Source organism: Melopsittacus undulatus, chromosome 20, assembly GCF_012275295.1.
Source record: "Melopsittacus undulatus isolate bMelUnd1 chromosome 20, bMelUnd1.mat.Z, whole genome shotgun sequence".
In the NCBI taxonomy this organism is placed as follows: domain Eukaryota; kingdom Metazoa; phylum Chordata; class Aves; order Psittaciformes; family Psittaculidae; genus Melopsittacus; species Melopsittacus undulatus.
The window spans coordinates 460,663-472,453 of record NC_047546.1 but is presented as its reverse complement, the minus strand read 5'-3'; the positions used below and the strand labels follow the sequence as shown (position 1 = coordinate 472,453).

The following is an 11,791-nucleotide window of genomic DNA, read 5'->3' as shown; positions in this document are numbered from 1 at the left end:
CATCCCGGCCGGGGGGCGCCGGGGGCGGTGCCGGGGCGGGGGGAGCCGCGGCCCCTCCCGGGGGGCCGGTCCCTTCGTGGCTCTTAAGCCCCGCACGGCCCCGTGCTCGGGCTGCCGGGCGAGTGCGAGGGACGGCGGCCCCGGCCCCGCGATGCTGCCGCTGCCCGCTTGGCTCTGCCTGGCCACGCTGCTGCTGCCGCTGCCGCTGCCTGCCCCGGCCGCTGCCGGTGCCTGCCCCCGGGGCTGCCGCTGCCCCCGGGCCGGGGCCGTGCTCTGCCGGGAGCCCGGAGCCGTGAGCAGCCTGGAGCGGCTGCTGGGGACCGGCGGCTTCACCGACGTGTGAGTGGGGCTGGGACACAGAGCGGAGGGTGACAGAGCTGAGGGTGACAGAGCTGAGGATGAGAGAGCTGAGGATGAGACAGCTGAGGGTGACATGAGGGTGACAGAGCTGAGGGTGACAGAGCTGAGTGTGAGAGAGCTGAGTGTGACAGGGCTGAGGATGAGAGAGCTGAGGGTGACAGAGCGGAGGGTGACAGAGCTTCAGCTGGGGGTGATGGAGATGATGGGTCTGAGGCACGGGGTGATGAGCGATGGAACCGGGGGTGAGGGGTTTGGGGCAGAGCAAGGGGCCTGGGGGCTGCTGCTGTTGCTGGGGTGATGGGGCTGGGGATGGGCACCCGAATGTGGTGGTTTGGAAGCTCTCTGCTCCTGCCCCTTCTCCTGCGCGGTTTGCAGAGGAGGGTACTGGGGTGGGAGGGGGTGCAGGACCCCCCCGTGCAGCCCTGGCCGTGCCGCATTGCCGGGGCTGGCTGCGGCGTTGTCTCCGTGCCTCAGTTTCCCCATGGGCCGGGGATGCTGCATCAGTTCTTTGTTCACTGGGTGGGGACGGGGGTCGCCCAAGAGACCCCCCCTTCTGCCCCATCCCCACAGCCTCATCCACTGGGGTCACAATGGAACCCACCCCCTCTCGGGGGGGGTCTGAATCCCCACTTTGCACCCGAGAATTTGGGGTTGTGGAAGCAGCGCCCACTCCAAAGGGGTTTTCCTTCCCCCCCTGCCTTGGGATCAGGGGAAGGGGGTGAAGGCAGCCGGTGGACCCCTCCCCCTGTGCTTTCTGGCAGCCCCCGGCACGGGGTGTCCTTCGCTGCCCCCCAAACTCCTCCTCTTCCCCCCCCCCCCCCCCCCCAGTGTCATCGAGAACCAGCGGGCGCTGACGGCCCTGACCCGGGCTGACACCAGGATGCTGCGGGAGCTCCGGAGCCTGTGAGCACCCCGGGACCCGAGGGGGGGGGGTCCCTGTCTTGGGCCGTGGGGTGAGGCTGGGGCCGGTGCATGGAGCCTGATCCCGCAGCAGGGAGACAAAGGGGGAACGCTCCCAGGATGGGGCCTGGGGGTTCCCATTGCGGGCGCTCAGCCCTTGCCTCCCGCAGCACCATCTCCAGGTCGGGGCTGCAGCACATCGCAGACGATGCCTTCCTGGACACCCCCAAGCTGAGCCATGTGTGAGTGTCCGTGTCCCCCCCCCAGCTCCCTTCCCCATCCCTGCGGGCACTCAGCCCCGGTGCAGGGTGACCGGATCGATGCTGTCACCGCGCCGCGGGGGGGGACACACGTGGGGCTCTGCTGCTGAGTGGGAAACCATCGACCCTGGGGGGGGGCTTCTGTCCCCGTGTCCCCCCCCCCCGGAGCTCTGTGCTGCCCCGGTGCGGGGGGGACGGGCCCTGTCCTGGGGTGCGTGGGGCTCCCTTCTCGCCTGGAAGCCGGGGGCACAGTGGCAGAGGTGGTTTTGCTTGGTCACGGTGTGACCCAGTGCCAGGGTGGGGTGATGCAGGATGGGGTCTGCGGTGGGAAGGGGACGCTGATGGGCTCCATCCGGCAGGAATCTCTCCTCCAACGCGCTGCAAAGCCTCTCCTGGAAGAGCTTCCAGCATCTGCCCCTGCAAGAGCTGTGAGTGATGGGGAAGGGGAAGAAGGGTGCAGAGCATCCCTGGCTGGAGGAAGCAGGGATAGGGCTGTGGATGCAGGGAGAGGAAGGCTCTGACAGCCCTGGTGTGGGGATGGGGACAGGGGTGGCACCTGTGGCATCCGGCTCGGGGCGGGATCAGTGGGATTGGGAATGCTCTCCCGTGGTGAGTCCTTGTCCTCTTCCCTGCCCCATCTCAGCGTCCTGGTGGGGAACCCCTTCAACTGCTCCTGCGGCCTCCGCTGGCTGCAGCTCTGGCACATCGGGAGCCGGCCCGACCTGGGCAACCAGTCCCTGCTCTGCTGGGATGGCTCCGCACTGGTGCCACTGGGGAGCCGGCCCCTGCGCGCCTGCGGTAGGTGCCGGCCCCCCCCTTCCTGAGCCCTCTCTGGGGGGGGACACCCGGCCCCGCTCACCCCCGTGTCCCGGCAGAGCCCCCGAGCGTCCTCATCGAGCCCCCCGGAGCCGCTCTGCGCCAAGGGGACAGCATCAACCTCACCTGCCTGATCGCGGCCGAGCCGCCGGGCACCGCGGAGTGGCTGCTGCCCGAGCTGGGCTCCGAGCTGCCCACGGTCACCAAGGCAAGGCAGGGCCATGGGGCTCAACCGCAGTGGGGCACGGCCCCGTCCCTGTCCCCATGGGGGGGCTGCATGGGGGGGGTGTTTGCTCATCCCGATGCTCCCGCAGCTCTCGGACCAGGAGCTCATCCTGGAGCTCAGCAACGTCTCCTCCAGCCTCAACCACAAGGAGCTGACGTGCAGGGCAGAGAACGTGGTGGGGCCGGCGGAGGACAGCGTGGTGCTGAACATCACCTGTGAGCAGCCCTGGGGGGGCTGGAGCGGGGTCGGGGTGCGGGGTCCGGCTCCGGCACCCATCCTGCTCCCTGTGTGCATCCCCTCCAGTCCCCCCCGTGATCCTGCTGCTGCACGAGGCCATCCCGCAGCACTTCTGGTGCATCCCGTTCTCCGTGGACGGCAACCCCGCTCCCAGCATCCGTTGGCTCTTCAACGGCTCAGCCCTGGCCGAGGGGCCCTACATCCACACGCGCATCGTGGAGTACGAGCACAACTCCACGGTGCTGCACGGCTGCCTGCAGCTCAACCGCCCCACGCACGTCAACAACGGCAACTACACCCTCGTGCTCCGCAATCCGCTGGGAAGCGCTTCCCGCAGCATCCAGGGCCGCTTCATGGAGAACCCCTTCAGCTTCAGCCCCGAGGAGCCCATTCCTGGTCCGTGCTGCATCTCTTGGCTCTGTGTGTGGCTCTGGTGTGGCTCCGGTGTGGCTCAGGTCCCCCAGGGGCAGGAGAAGGGAAAGGCAGGGAATAACGTGGTTTTTCCTCCTTTATCTTGGGAATAATGAGGTTTTTCCTCCTTTGCCTTGGGAATAATGAGGTTTTTCCCTCTTTGCCTGGGAATAACAAGGTGTTTCCTCCTTTACCTTGGGAATAACGAGGTTTTCTCCTTTCTCTCCCCTTTGGGCTGCACCAGTGTCTCTGTCTCCACTGGGTGAGTGATGGGCACTGCAATGGGTACAACCCCTGCCCCAACAGGGCTGATGCTGGGGTACCCCCATCCCTGCGCTGCAGGAGCATTGCCATCCCTGGTGCCCCCCCCCCCACTGGGGCCACCCCATAGGGCCCCCCCCTGCCCCACACTCACCCCACACCCTTCTCCCACCCCAGGGACCAGGAACAGCTCATTGGATGGGCCTGTGGAGACGGTGGATGAGCACGCGTTCGGGGTGAGGGGGTGCTCCACGGCTGGGGGACCAGGACACCCCAAAAAGAGGGGGACAAAGCCTCAGAGCCCAGAGCAATGCGATGCGATGGGGCCGCAGGGCAGCGCTCCCGTGCCTCGGTTTCCCCTGGGCTCTGTGGCCGTTACCAAGGCCCTGTCCCCGCTGTGCTCAGGTCTCGGTGGCCGTGGCCTTGGCCGTGTTCGCCTCCCTCTTCCTCTCCCTCATGCTCATCGCGCTCAACAAGTGCGGTCGCCGCTCCAAGTTCGGCATCAACCGTGAGTATCCCCCCCCCACGGGACAGGCACCGGGCATGGGGACAGCCGGGACTGGGGCAGAGCAGTGGGGAGGGGGGGACCACAGCAGGGATGCTGATGGGGAGCAAGGGTACGGATGCTGATGTTGATGGGGACCACAGGCATGGACATTGATGGATGGGGACCATTGGGGGGGGGATGTTAATGGAGACCAGGGATGAGCACATCGATGTAGACCAGGTTTGGGGGCATTAATGGGGAATGTGGGTGGCGATGCTGGGGGGGACGTTGATGGGGACCATTGGTGGGGGCTCTGATGGGGACCGTGGCGGGTTCCCCCCCCCCCCCGGCAGCACAGGCAGCAGCTGTTAATTCACTCCTGGAATAGATTCAGCCTCTAAATGGGTTTGATGGGGCTGCCTGGCCCCCAGGGGCCGGCCGGGCCGAGGGGATGCTCGGCAGAGCCTGGCACTGGCAGCGCCGGCTGGGGGGGGGGGGGGGGGGGGTAGGGCCGTGGGACCCCCCCCCACAATGGCCTTGTCCTTGTCCCTGCAAGGCTCGGCCGTGCTGGCCCAAGACGACGACCTGGCCATGTCCCTGCACTTCATGAACCTGGGCAGCAGCCCCTTGTCCTCAGCAGAGAGCAAACTGGAGGGGCTGAAGAGCAACTTCATCGAGAACCCGCAGTACTTCTGCGACGCCTGTAAGGGGGGGGGACACCGAGAGCATCCTCCCAGTGCCTCACCCCTGGTGCAGGGCGGGGGGGGGGCACTGATGGGTCGGGGTCCCCCCCAGGTGTGCACCATGTGCAGCGTCGGGACATTGTGCTCAAGTGGGAGCTGGGGGAAGGAGCCTTCGGGAAGGTTTTCCTGGCCGAGTGCTACAACCTCCTCCCGGAGCAGGAGAAGATGCTGGTGGCTGTGAAGGTGAGGAAGGGGGGGGGGTGCCGATGATGATGATGGTTATGATGATGATGATGATGGGGGTGTCTATGGGGGGTGTTTGATGCCGCCTCCCCTCAGGCACTGAAGGAGGTGACGGAAAGCGCCCGCCTGGACTTCCAGCGTGAGGCTGAGCTGCTGACTGTGCTGCAGCACGAGCACATCGTCAAGTTCTATGGTGTCTGCACCGAGGGCGAGCCCCTCATCATGGTCTTCGAGTACATGAAGCACGGGGACCTCAACCGCTTCCTCAGGTGGGCCTGGGGGGGGGGGGGGGTCGCAGGCCTGCCCCCCCCCTTTCCTTGGCCGCTCCATCAGCGCTGCCAGCCTGCTCCCTGCTAATGCAGCCCTCCTTGCAATATTGATTAGATTAGCTGTCTGAGAGGCTCAAATAGAGAGAGATTGGCCATCAGCTGGAATGAGCAGAGACTTTTCGATTGCCCCCCCAGGTATTGCTGCTAGACGGGGGGGGCCGGGCTGGGGGGGGGGCAGCTGCCAGAGGCATCGCTTTAGTGGCCGCGCTGAGCTCTGAGACGTGGCTGCTGTGATTATCGTTATGGGAGTTGGCATTAATGGTTGTGCCGAGCAGAGCCCCCCCCGGCTCCCGCTGTCAGCAGCGCTCGGCATCAAAGGCAGAGCTGCTGGATGCGGCCCCCGCGCCCCCCGTTCGCACCCCGGCAGCCTCCGTGCGTGCCCTGGAGCCGGGGAACGCTTTGGGATGCAGGGAGCTCAAAGCTCCACGGGCAGCTCCGAGGCGCATCCTTCCCAGCACCGCCCGTCCCTGCCTTCATCCCCCCCGTGCCCCATGGCTGGTTCCCGGCTCCGAGCAGCCCCTGTGCCCCGCAGGTCCCACGGCCCCGATGCCAAGATGCTGGAGCAGGGGCAGGGGCAGCCCTGCGGGCCGCTGACGCTGAGCCGCCTGCTGCAGATCGCCACGCAGATCGCCTCGGGCATGGTCTACCTCGCCTCGCTCCACTTCGTCCACCGGGACCTGGCCACCCGCAACTGCCTGGTGGGCCACGACCTGGTGGTGAAGATCGGGGACTTCGGGATGTCCCGGGATATCTACAGCACCGACTACTACCGGGTGAGCCGGGCGCTTCCATCCCCAGCCCGTGCCCAATCACAGCAGCTCAGTCTGGGGGGGGGAGGCACCTTAAAGCCCATCCGGTTCCATGGGCACCCTCCGCTAGAGCAGGGTGCTCCAGCCTGACCTTCAGCACTGCGGGGATGGGGCTTAACCGGGCACCCTGTGTTAAAACAGTTCTAATTTGAGGCACATCTGGGGGCTTGAGGGGGGCAAACGGGGGGTCCCTGCCCCACTGATGGCCCCGCTGCGGGCAGGTGGGGGGCAGGACCATGCTGCCCATCCGCTGGATGCCCCCCGAGAGCATCCTCTACCGTAAGTTCACCACCGAGAGCGATATCTGGAGCTTCGGCGTCGTGCTCTGGGAGATCTTCACCTACGGGAAGCAGCCCTGGTACCAGCTCTCCAACACCGAGGTGGGTGATGGGGGGGGCAGAGGATGGTGTCAGAGCCCCGGGGGGTGGGTTAGGCTGTTATTCCATCTCCATCCCGTATTCCCACAGGCCATCGAGTGCATCACGCAGGGCCGGGAGCTGGAGCGGCCCCGCACCTGCCCCTCCGAGGTGTACTCCATCATGCAGAGCTGCTGGCAGCGGGAGCCCCAGCAGCGCCGGCCCATCAAGGACATCCACAGCCACCTCCAAGCCCTTGTCAAGACCCCCCCCATCTACCTGGACATCCTGGGATGAGGGGACCCCCCCCCCCCAGGCACCCTCTGCTCCCTGCTGCCTCCTGCCCCATGGATTCCCCCCCGGGTTGATGCTCCAAGGGAGGGGGGAGAGGAACAAACCCTTATTTATAGTGGAAAACGCCCTTCCCAGCGCCCCGGGGGGTGCAGGGCTGGGCTGGGGCCCCCCAAGGCTGATGGGGCAGAGCTCAGAGCCCCCAGCACAGGCTCAGGGCCACTGTTGGTGCCGGGAGCTCAGCTCTAAGGGGGGTTTGGGCACCATAGGGCTCGGCTGCTCCTTCATCCCAGTCCCTGGCTGCTGGGATGCTCCGCTCTGCAGCACAACTGGTCCATAATAAAGCTGTCCGGCTCCCCCTGCACTGGGACCCGCTGGCTCCGGGTGGGATTGGAGCGGGTTTGGGGGTAAAGAGGGAGGTTTTGGAGCAGGGAGGCTGTGGTGTAGGGGAGGATGTGCCTGGGATGCAGGGATGTGTGCCTGGGATGCAGGGATGATGCCCCTGTCCACAGATGCAAAGAGGGAGCCATGGGGCTCAGCATCCCTCCAGGATGCTCTTGCCCTACCTCAGCCGGGTGCCTGGGTACCGTTGCCGATGGGTCCGGGGGAGGCTGGGTAGGACTCCATGGCACAAAGCCAAAGGATGAAGCCCCCCCCTTCCCCACAGCCCTCATCGGAGCCAGGGGGTTATCACATGCCCTGTAGCATCCACTCCATCATCCCCCCTCGGGCTCTCCGGCCGCCTTGGTAATGGTGGAGACCTGGATCTGACCGTAATGGAGCTGAATTGATTCCATCTGGCTCATTAGGCCGGGCCTGGCAGCTCTTTTGTTACCCACCACGACCCGAGATAAGCAGGAGGAAAGGGGGGCGCGGAGGGGAAACTGAGGCAGGGGCGAGCACGGAGCCAAGGGGCTCGGGACCCCCCGCGGCCGGGGCTGGATGGAGGAGCCCCAGCCCCTGGGCTCCATCCCCAGCTCCAAGCCCTCTCTCCTGTGCTGGGGGAGCCCCGTGGGGCGCAGCGCGGCCGCCCGAGCCCCCCCCCTCCTTGGGGTCCCTCCTGCCCTGCTCCTCCGCTGATTTATGGCCTCTTTTCCCCTCTTATCTCATTTGAGGAAGGAACCAGATTAAAACCTTTGAGCTTCTGCAGCCGCAGAGCAGCGCCCCGGAGCGGCCCCGCTTCCCCTTCGGGGGGGCACGGAAGGGTTAAGCTCCCTCCAGCCCCGCTCCCCGAGGGCTCCAGCGCTCATTGATCCCCCCCCCGTCCCCCCTCCGCTGCCGTTTCTCAGTGTCGGGCTCCGGGGGGAGCTGTAATGGACTCGCAATGAGGTAATTAACGGCTCCGCTCCCGTTCTGCCCCATTGGGGTGTGGGGAGTCCATGGCCGCATCCTGCACCAGGGGGTCCCGACCCACCCCCGTGCTGCGAGCGAGGACCGCACTGAGGCTGGGTCTGCTCCGAGCATCCCTAAGGGCATCCCCGCTGGGTGGTTTGGGGGCATTGAGGGTGCAGCGCCCGGCCCCACACAGCCCCTGCCTGCCCCCTAAGTGCACTTGGGGGTCCCGTCCAGCATCGCGGCGCTGGGCGCAGCTGCAGCGACCCCAAGCACCGTCCCCCTGCCCGAGGGACACCTTGAAGAGCAGCAGCCTATGGGGGGTCACTTCCATCCCCCCCGCCCCCCCGGGAAGCGCCCTCTTGGAGTGGCCACAACGGACCCGCAGCTGCAGGTGGGTTCGATCCTAATGGAGCCTTGGGATGGGTGGGAATGAGCCGCGCTGGGATGTGGGAATCATTCCGAGTGATTAGAGCTATTACTGTAACGAGGAGAAGCGATTAATGGCACCTTGACAGCACTTGAGGCTGGATAATGCACTGTGCTCGCTGGGCTGCCAGGATGGGGGTCCCAGCGTGGCTGGGGATCCCGGGATGTACATGGGATGTGTGGGCAGGAGCCCGGGATATAGGTTAATAGGGGTGACACACAGAGCCTGGGATGCAGGGGTGATGGATGGCTGAGGGCTCCAGGCTATCACGGTGATGTACAGCCAGGGGGAGCCCGGGATGGAGGGATAGTGTGGGATGCAGGGGTGATAGGTGGCTGTAATCTCGGGATGCAGGGATAACACGTGCCTCGGGTGTTGGAATGATGTGTACATGAGCTGCTGGGATGCCAGCATTATGTGTCCAGGATGCTGGGATCCTGGGATGGTGCGTGCTTGGGATGCAGGGATGGGGATGCTCAGCTCCCAGGGCCTAAAGGGCCTACAGGAAAGCCATGGAGGGGCTTTGCAAGGGGCTGGAGGGACAGGAAACAACAAAAACCCACTTTATTTGGTCAAAGCCAAGCCCATGCTGGAGCCCAAGCCCCAGCACATCCCTCAGGGGCCTCTGCCCCCCCTCTGTGCAGCCACAGAGCACCTTGTCCATGGCCTCCTGCATCCGGATCCCGGCTCCGAGCCCAGGCAGCAGCAGCCACAGCAGGACCCAACCAAGCTGAAGCCACTGCTTGAGCCCTCCCAGGGCCAGCACAACACCATGGGCTGCAAACCTGGCCCCACTGGGTTTACCACTTGGGAACCAGCTCCCCCTGAGTCCCTTCCCTTGGCTGGATGGAGCAGGAGCAGATGGGGAGCAACAGGATGAGGACTGGAGCAGGAGGAGGAATGGGACAGAGGGAGCCAGGATGCAGGGAACTGCAATGGGCACCGGATCCGCTCCAAGCCATGGGATGAAGGAGAGGGCCCAGGGTGGCCGTGGGGGTCCCTGGGCTCAGTTGATGGGCTCATACTCAGAGTAGCGCTGCCTTCGGGTGCAGAGGAGGACGCAGCCGCCCAGCAGCAGCAGCAGCACTGGGGTACCCAGCGCCACAGCCATGATGGAGATGACGAGGGGGGAGAAGGTGTCCTGGGGGGGCTGCCCGAAGCCCAACAGCGCCGACCTGCAGTGGGGGGGACACAAATCCCACCCTGAGACCTGCAGCAGCACTGGGGGCCTGGACACAGGCAGGGATGGGGCAGCTCCTGCGGGTGCCCTGAAGGGAGCAGAACGTGTCCCTCACCAGCTCAGGTATCGCTTCTCCTCATAAACCTTCCCCTCCTCTCCCCCAAAGGAGATGTTGAGGGCGCTGATGCTGTAGCTGCTGCCAGCCCCGTCCCCAAAGTAGGCACGGACGAGGCTGGACAGGGGCAGGCTCCAGTTGGCTGCTCGCAGCCCCTGGGAGCGGCAGCGGATCCCGTCCTCGCGCCGCGGCCACCGGGAGCCATAGGCTGTCGCCTTCCACTGCAGGAAGCTCCGTGCAGAGCTCTCGTTCCAGGCCTGGGCTGCCAGGGACAGCACCTGGAGGGGGGTGAGAGCCATGCGGTGAGCGCAGGGCAGGCTCCCGGTGCTGGGGGCCCTGGTCTGGGCTCACCTCGAACACGGTCGGGGTGTACTCATCATCAATGGAGCGCAGCACCCGCAGCGCCGGTGCCAGCCCCGGCTCCTCCACCGCTGCCACCTCCAGCACGAAGCGGGAGCCATTGCCCCGCGGGGCCACCCCGGCCAGGATGAACTCCACCTTGGAGCTGTTTGCAGTGTGAAGGAGGCTGGGCAGGACCTCATCGCGCCCACCGGCCTCGTAGGCTGTGACCTGTGGGGAGCCGGAGCTGTGGCACCGCATGGGGACGGCCCCGCTCCGGGACACGGCGTCGGAGCGGATCCCAGCGCGGTGTGGGGCCGTCCCTGAGCACGTACCCGGAAGGCCAGGCTGCCGTTGGAGAAGCTGCCACTAGGATCAGCGGCAGGGACCCCGGAGAACTCGGCTGTCAGAGCTGTGTGGTTCAGGGTGTGATTGATGCTGGCCCAGGAGAAGTCAGACAGGTCATATGTGGGGTAGAAAAACTCCTTCTGGGCTCCAGTCTCACTGTACTCGAACACCTCAGGGAGGGGGAAAAGGAGAGGGGATGGGAACCGTCACCTGGTGCTGAGGATTCAGGGAATCAGCCATGGAAAAGCCCTCTCAGCTCATCCAGCCCCAGCTGCCAAGGCCACCCCTGCCCCATGGCACTGAGGGGGTGTGAACACCTCCAGGCCGGTGCCTGCAGCCCTGCCCTGGGCAGCCTGGTCCAGTGGGGCAGGAATTGGTCCTCAGCTCCATCTAAACCTGCCCTGGTGCAGCTTGAGGCCGTTTCCTCTTGTCCCATCCCTGGGAGCAGATCCCAGCCCCTCCTGCTGTGCTCCAGGGGCTGGGAGCAGACGGAGCCCCCGGAGGAGAGGCCTTGGCCAGGACTCGCTGTGGCCGCGGCTCCGGCTCTGCTCCCCCCATACCTTGGTGAACACAACGGCAGCCGCGTGGGTGACGCTGCCGGGGGGCTCGATCCAGACGGCACCGGCCGGGGCAGGCGACAGGAGCCGGTCCCAGTCGATGCCCAGGGCACTGGTGCTGCTCCGGGTCGCCAGCAGCAGCACTGCGGGGCCGCCGATGCTGCTCCACACGTAGTGCAGGGTGTCCGCGGCGCCCACGGCCCGAACGTGGAGCACGTTCACCGAGGAGCCGTTCCAGCCGGGGTTGTACTGCAGGGACACCTGCGGGCAGCGGCGGCTCTCACACGGCTCCGTGTCCGCTGCTGCCCCGGCCCCGGTCCCTGTCCCTGTCCCGATCTTGATCCCGGTCCCGATCTTGATCCCGTTCCCGTTCCCGGTCCCACTCCCGATCCCGTTCCTGTTCCCGTTCCCGATCCCATTCCCAGTCCCGTTCCCGATCCCGTTCCCTGTCCCATTCCCAGTCCCGTTCCCTGTCCCATTCCCAGTCCCGTCCCCGTTCCCTGTCCCATTCCCAGTCCCGTCCCCGTCCCCGATCCTTCTCACCCGCCTCCCTCCGGTCCCCGCCACCACCGGCAGCAGCAGCAGCACCACCACGGCCGCCGCCATGTTGCGAGCGGAGCCGCTCACGTGACCGCGCAACCACCGCTCCCTTAAAGGGGCCGCCGCCTTTTCCAAGCCCCCATTCCGGGGGGGGTGTCGCTGGCTCCTGTCCCCCCCCCGGGGCCCATGAACCAGGGATGGGAGCGGGGGGGGGGGGGGGGGGGGTGTAACAATACCGGATGTATCCATGCTGTGTGAATACAGAGCCCCCGGAATTAACG

General features: G+C 66.2%; 2 protein-coding genes across 3 annotated transcripts; one reads left to right on the top strand and one right to left on the bottom strand.

Moving 5' to 3' along the window:
• The first annotated feature begins 151 nt into the window (after positions 1-151).
• NTRK1 (neurotrophic receptor tyrosine kinase 1) lies at positions 152-6,675 on the top strand. Its single transcript, XM_034071311.1, has 17 exons — positions 152-339; positions 1,189-1,263; positions 1,431-1,502; positions 1,880-1,948; positions 2,164-2,318; positions 2,396-2,544; positions 2,651-2,777; positions 2,866-3,195; positions 3,455-3,472; positions 3,649-3,707; positions 3,877-3,979; positions 4,515-4,661; positions 4,754-4,884; positions 4,981-5,153; positions 5,746-5,986; positions 6,244-6,402; positions 6,490-6,675. Exons 1-17 carry the CDS (start codon positions 152-154, stop codon positions 6,673-6,675), a joined length of 2,382 nt encoding a protein of 793 aa, XP_033927202.1.
• Positions 6,676-8,965: 2,290 nt separating this feature from the next.
• Positions 8,966-11,621, bottom strand: GLMP (glycosylated lysosomal membrane protein). 2 transcript variants are annotated; one of them, XM_034071221.1, is made up of 6 exons: positions 11,514-11,620; positions 10,974-11,231; positions 10,401-10,583; positions 10,078-10,296; positions 9,727-10,004; positions 8,966-9,606 (listed from the first exon to the last, which is right to left on the bottom strand). In XM_034071221.1, the coding sequence occupies exons 1-6, from the start codon at positions 11,574-11,576 to the stop codon at positions 9,438-9,440; spliced, it is 1,170 nt and encodes a 389-aa protein (XP_033927112.1). In that variant the 5' UTR covers positions 11,577-11,620; the 3' UTR covers positions 8,966-9,437. The 2 variants fall into 2 exon arrangements, with proteins under 2 accessions (XP_033927112.1, XP_033927113.1); XM_034071222.1 differs by having other exon boundaries at positions 9,467-9,606; positions 10,085-10,296; positions 11,514-11,621.
• Between the last annotated feature and the right edge of the window lie 170 nt (positions 11,622-11,791).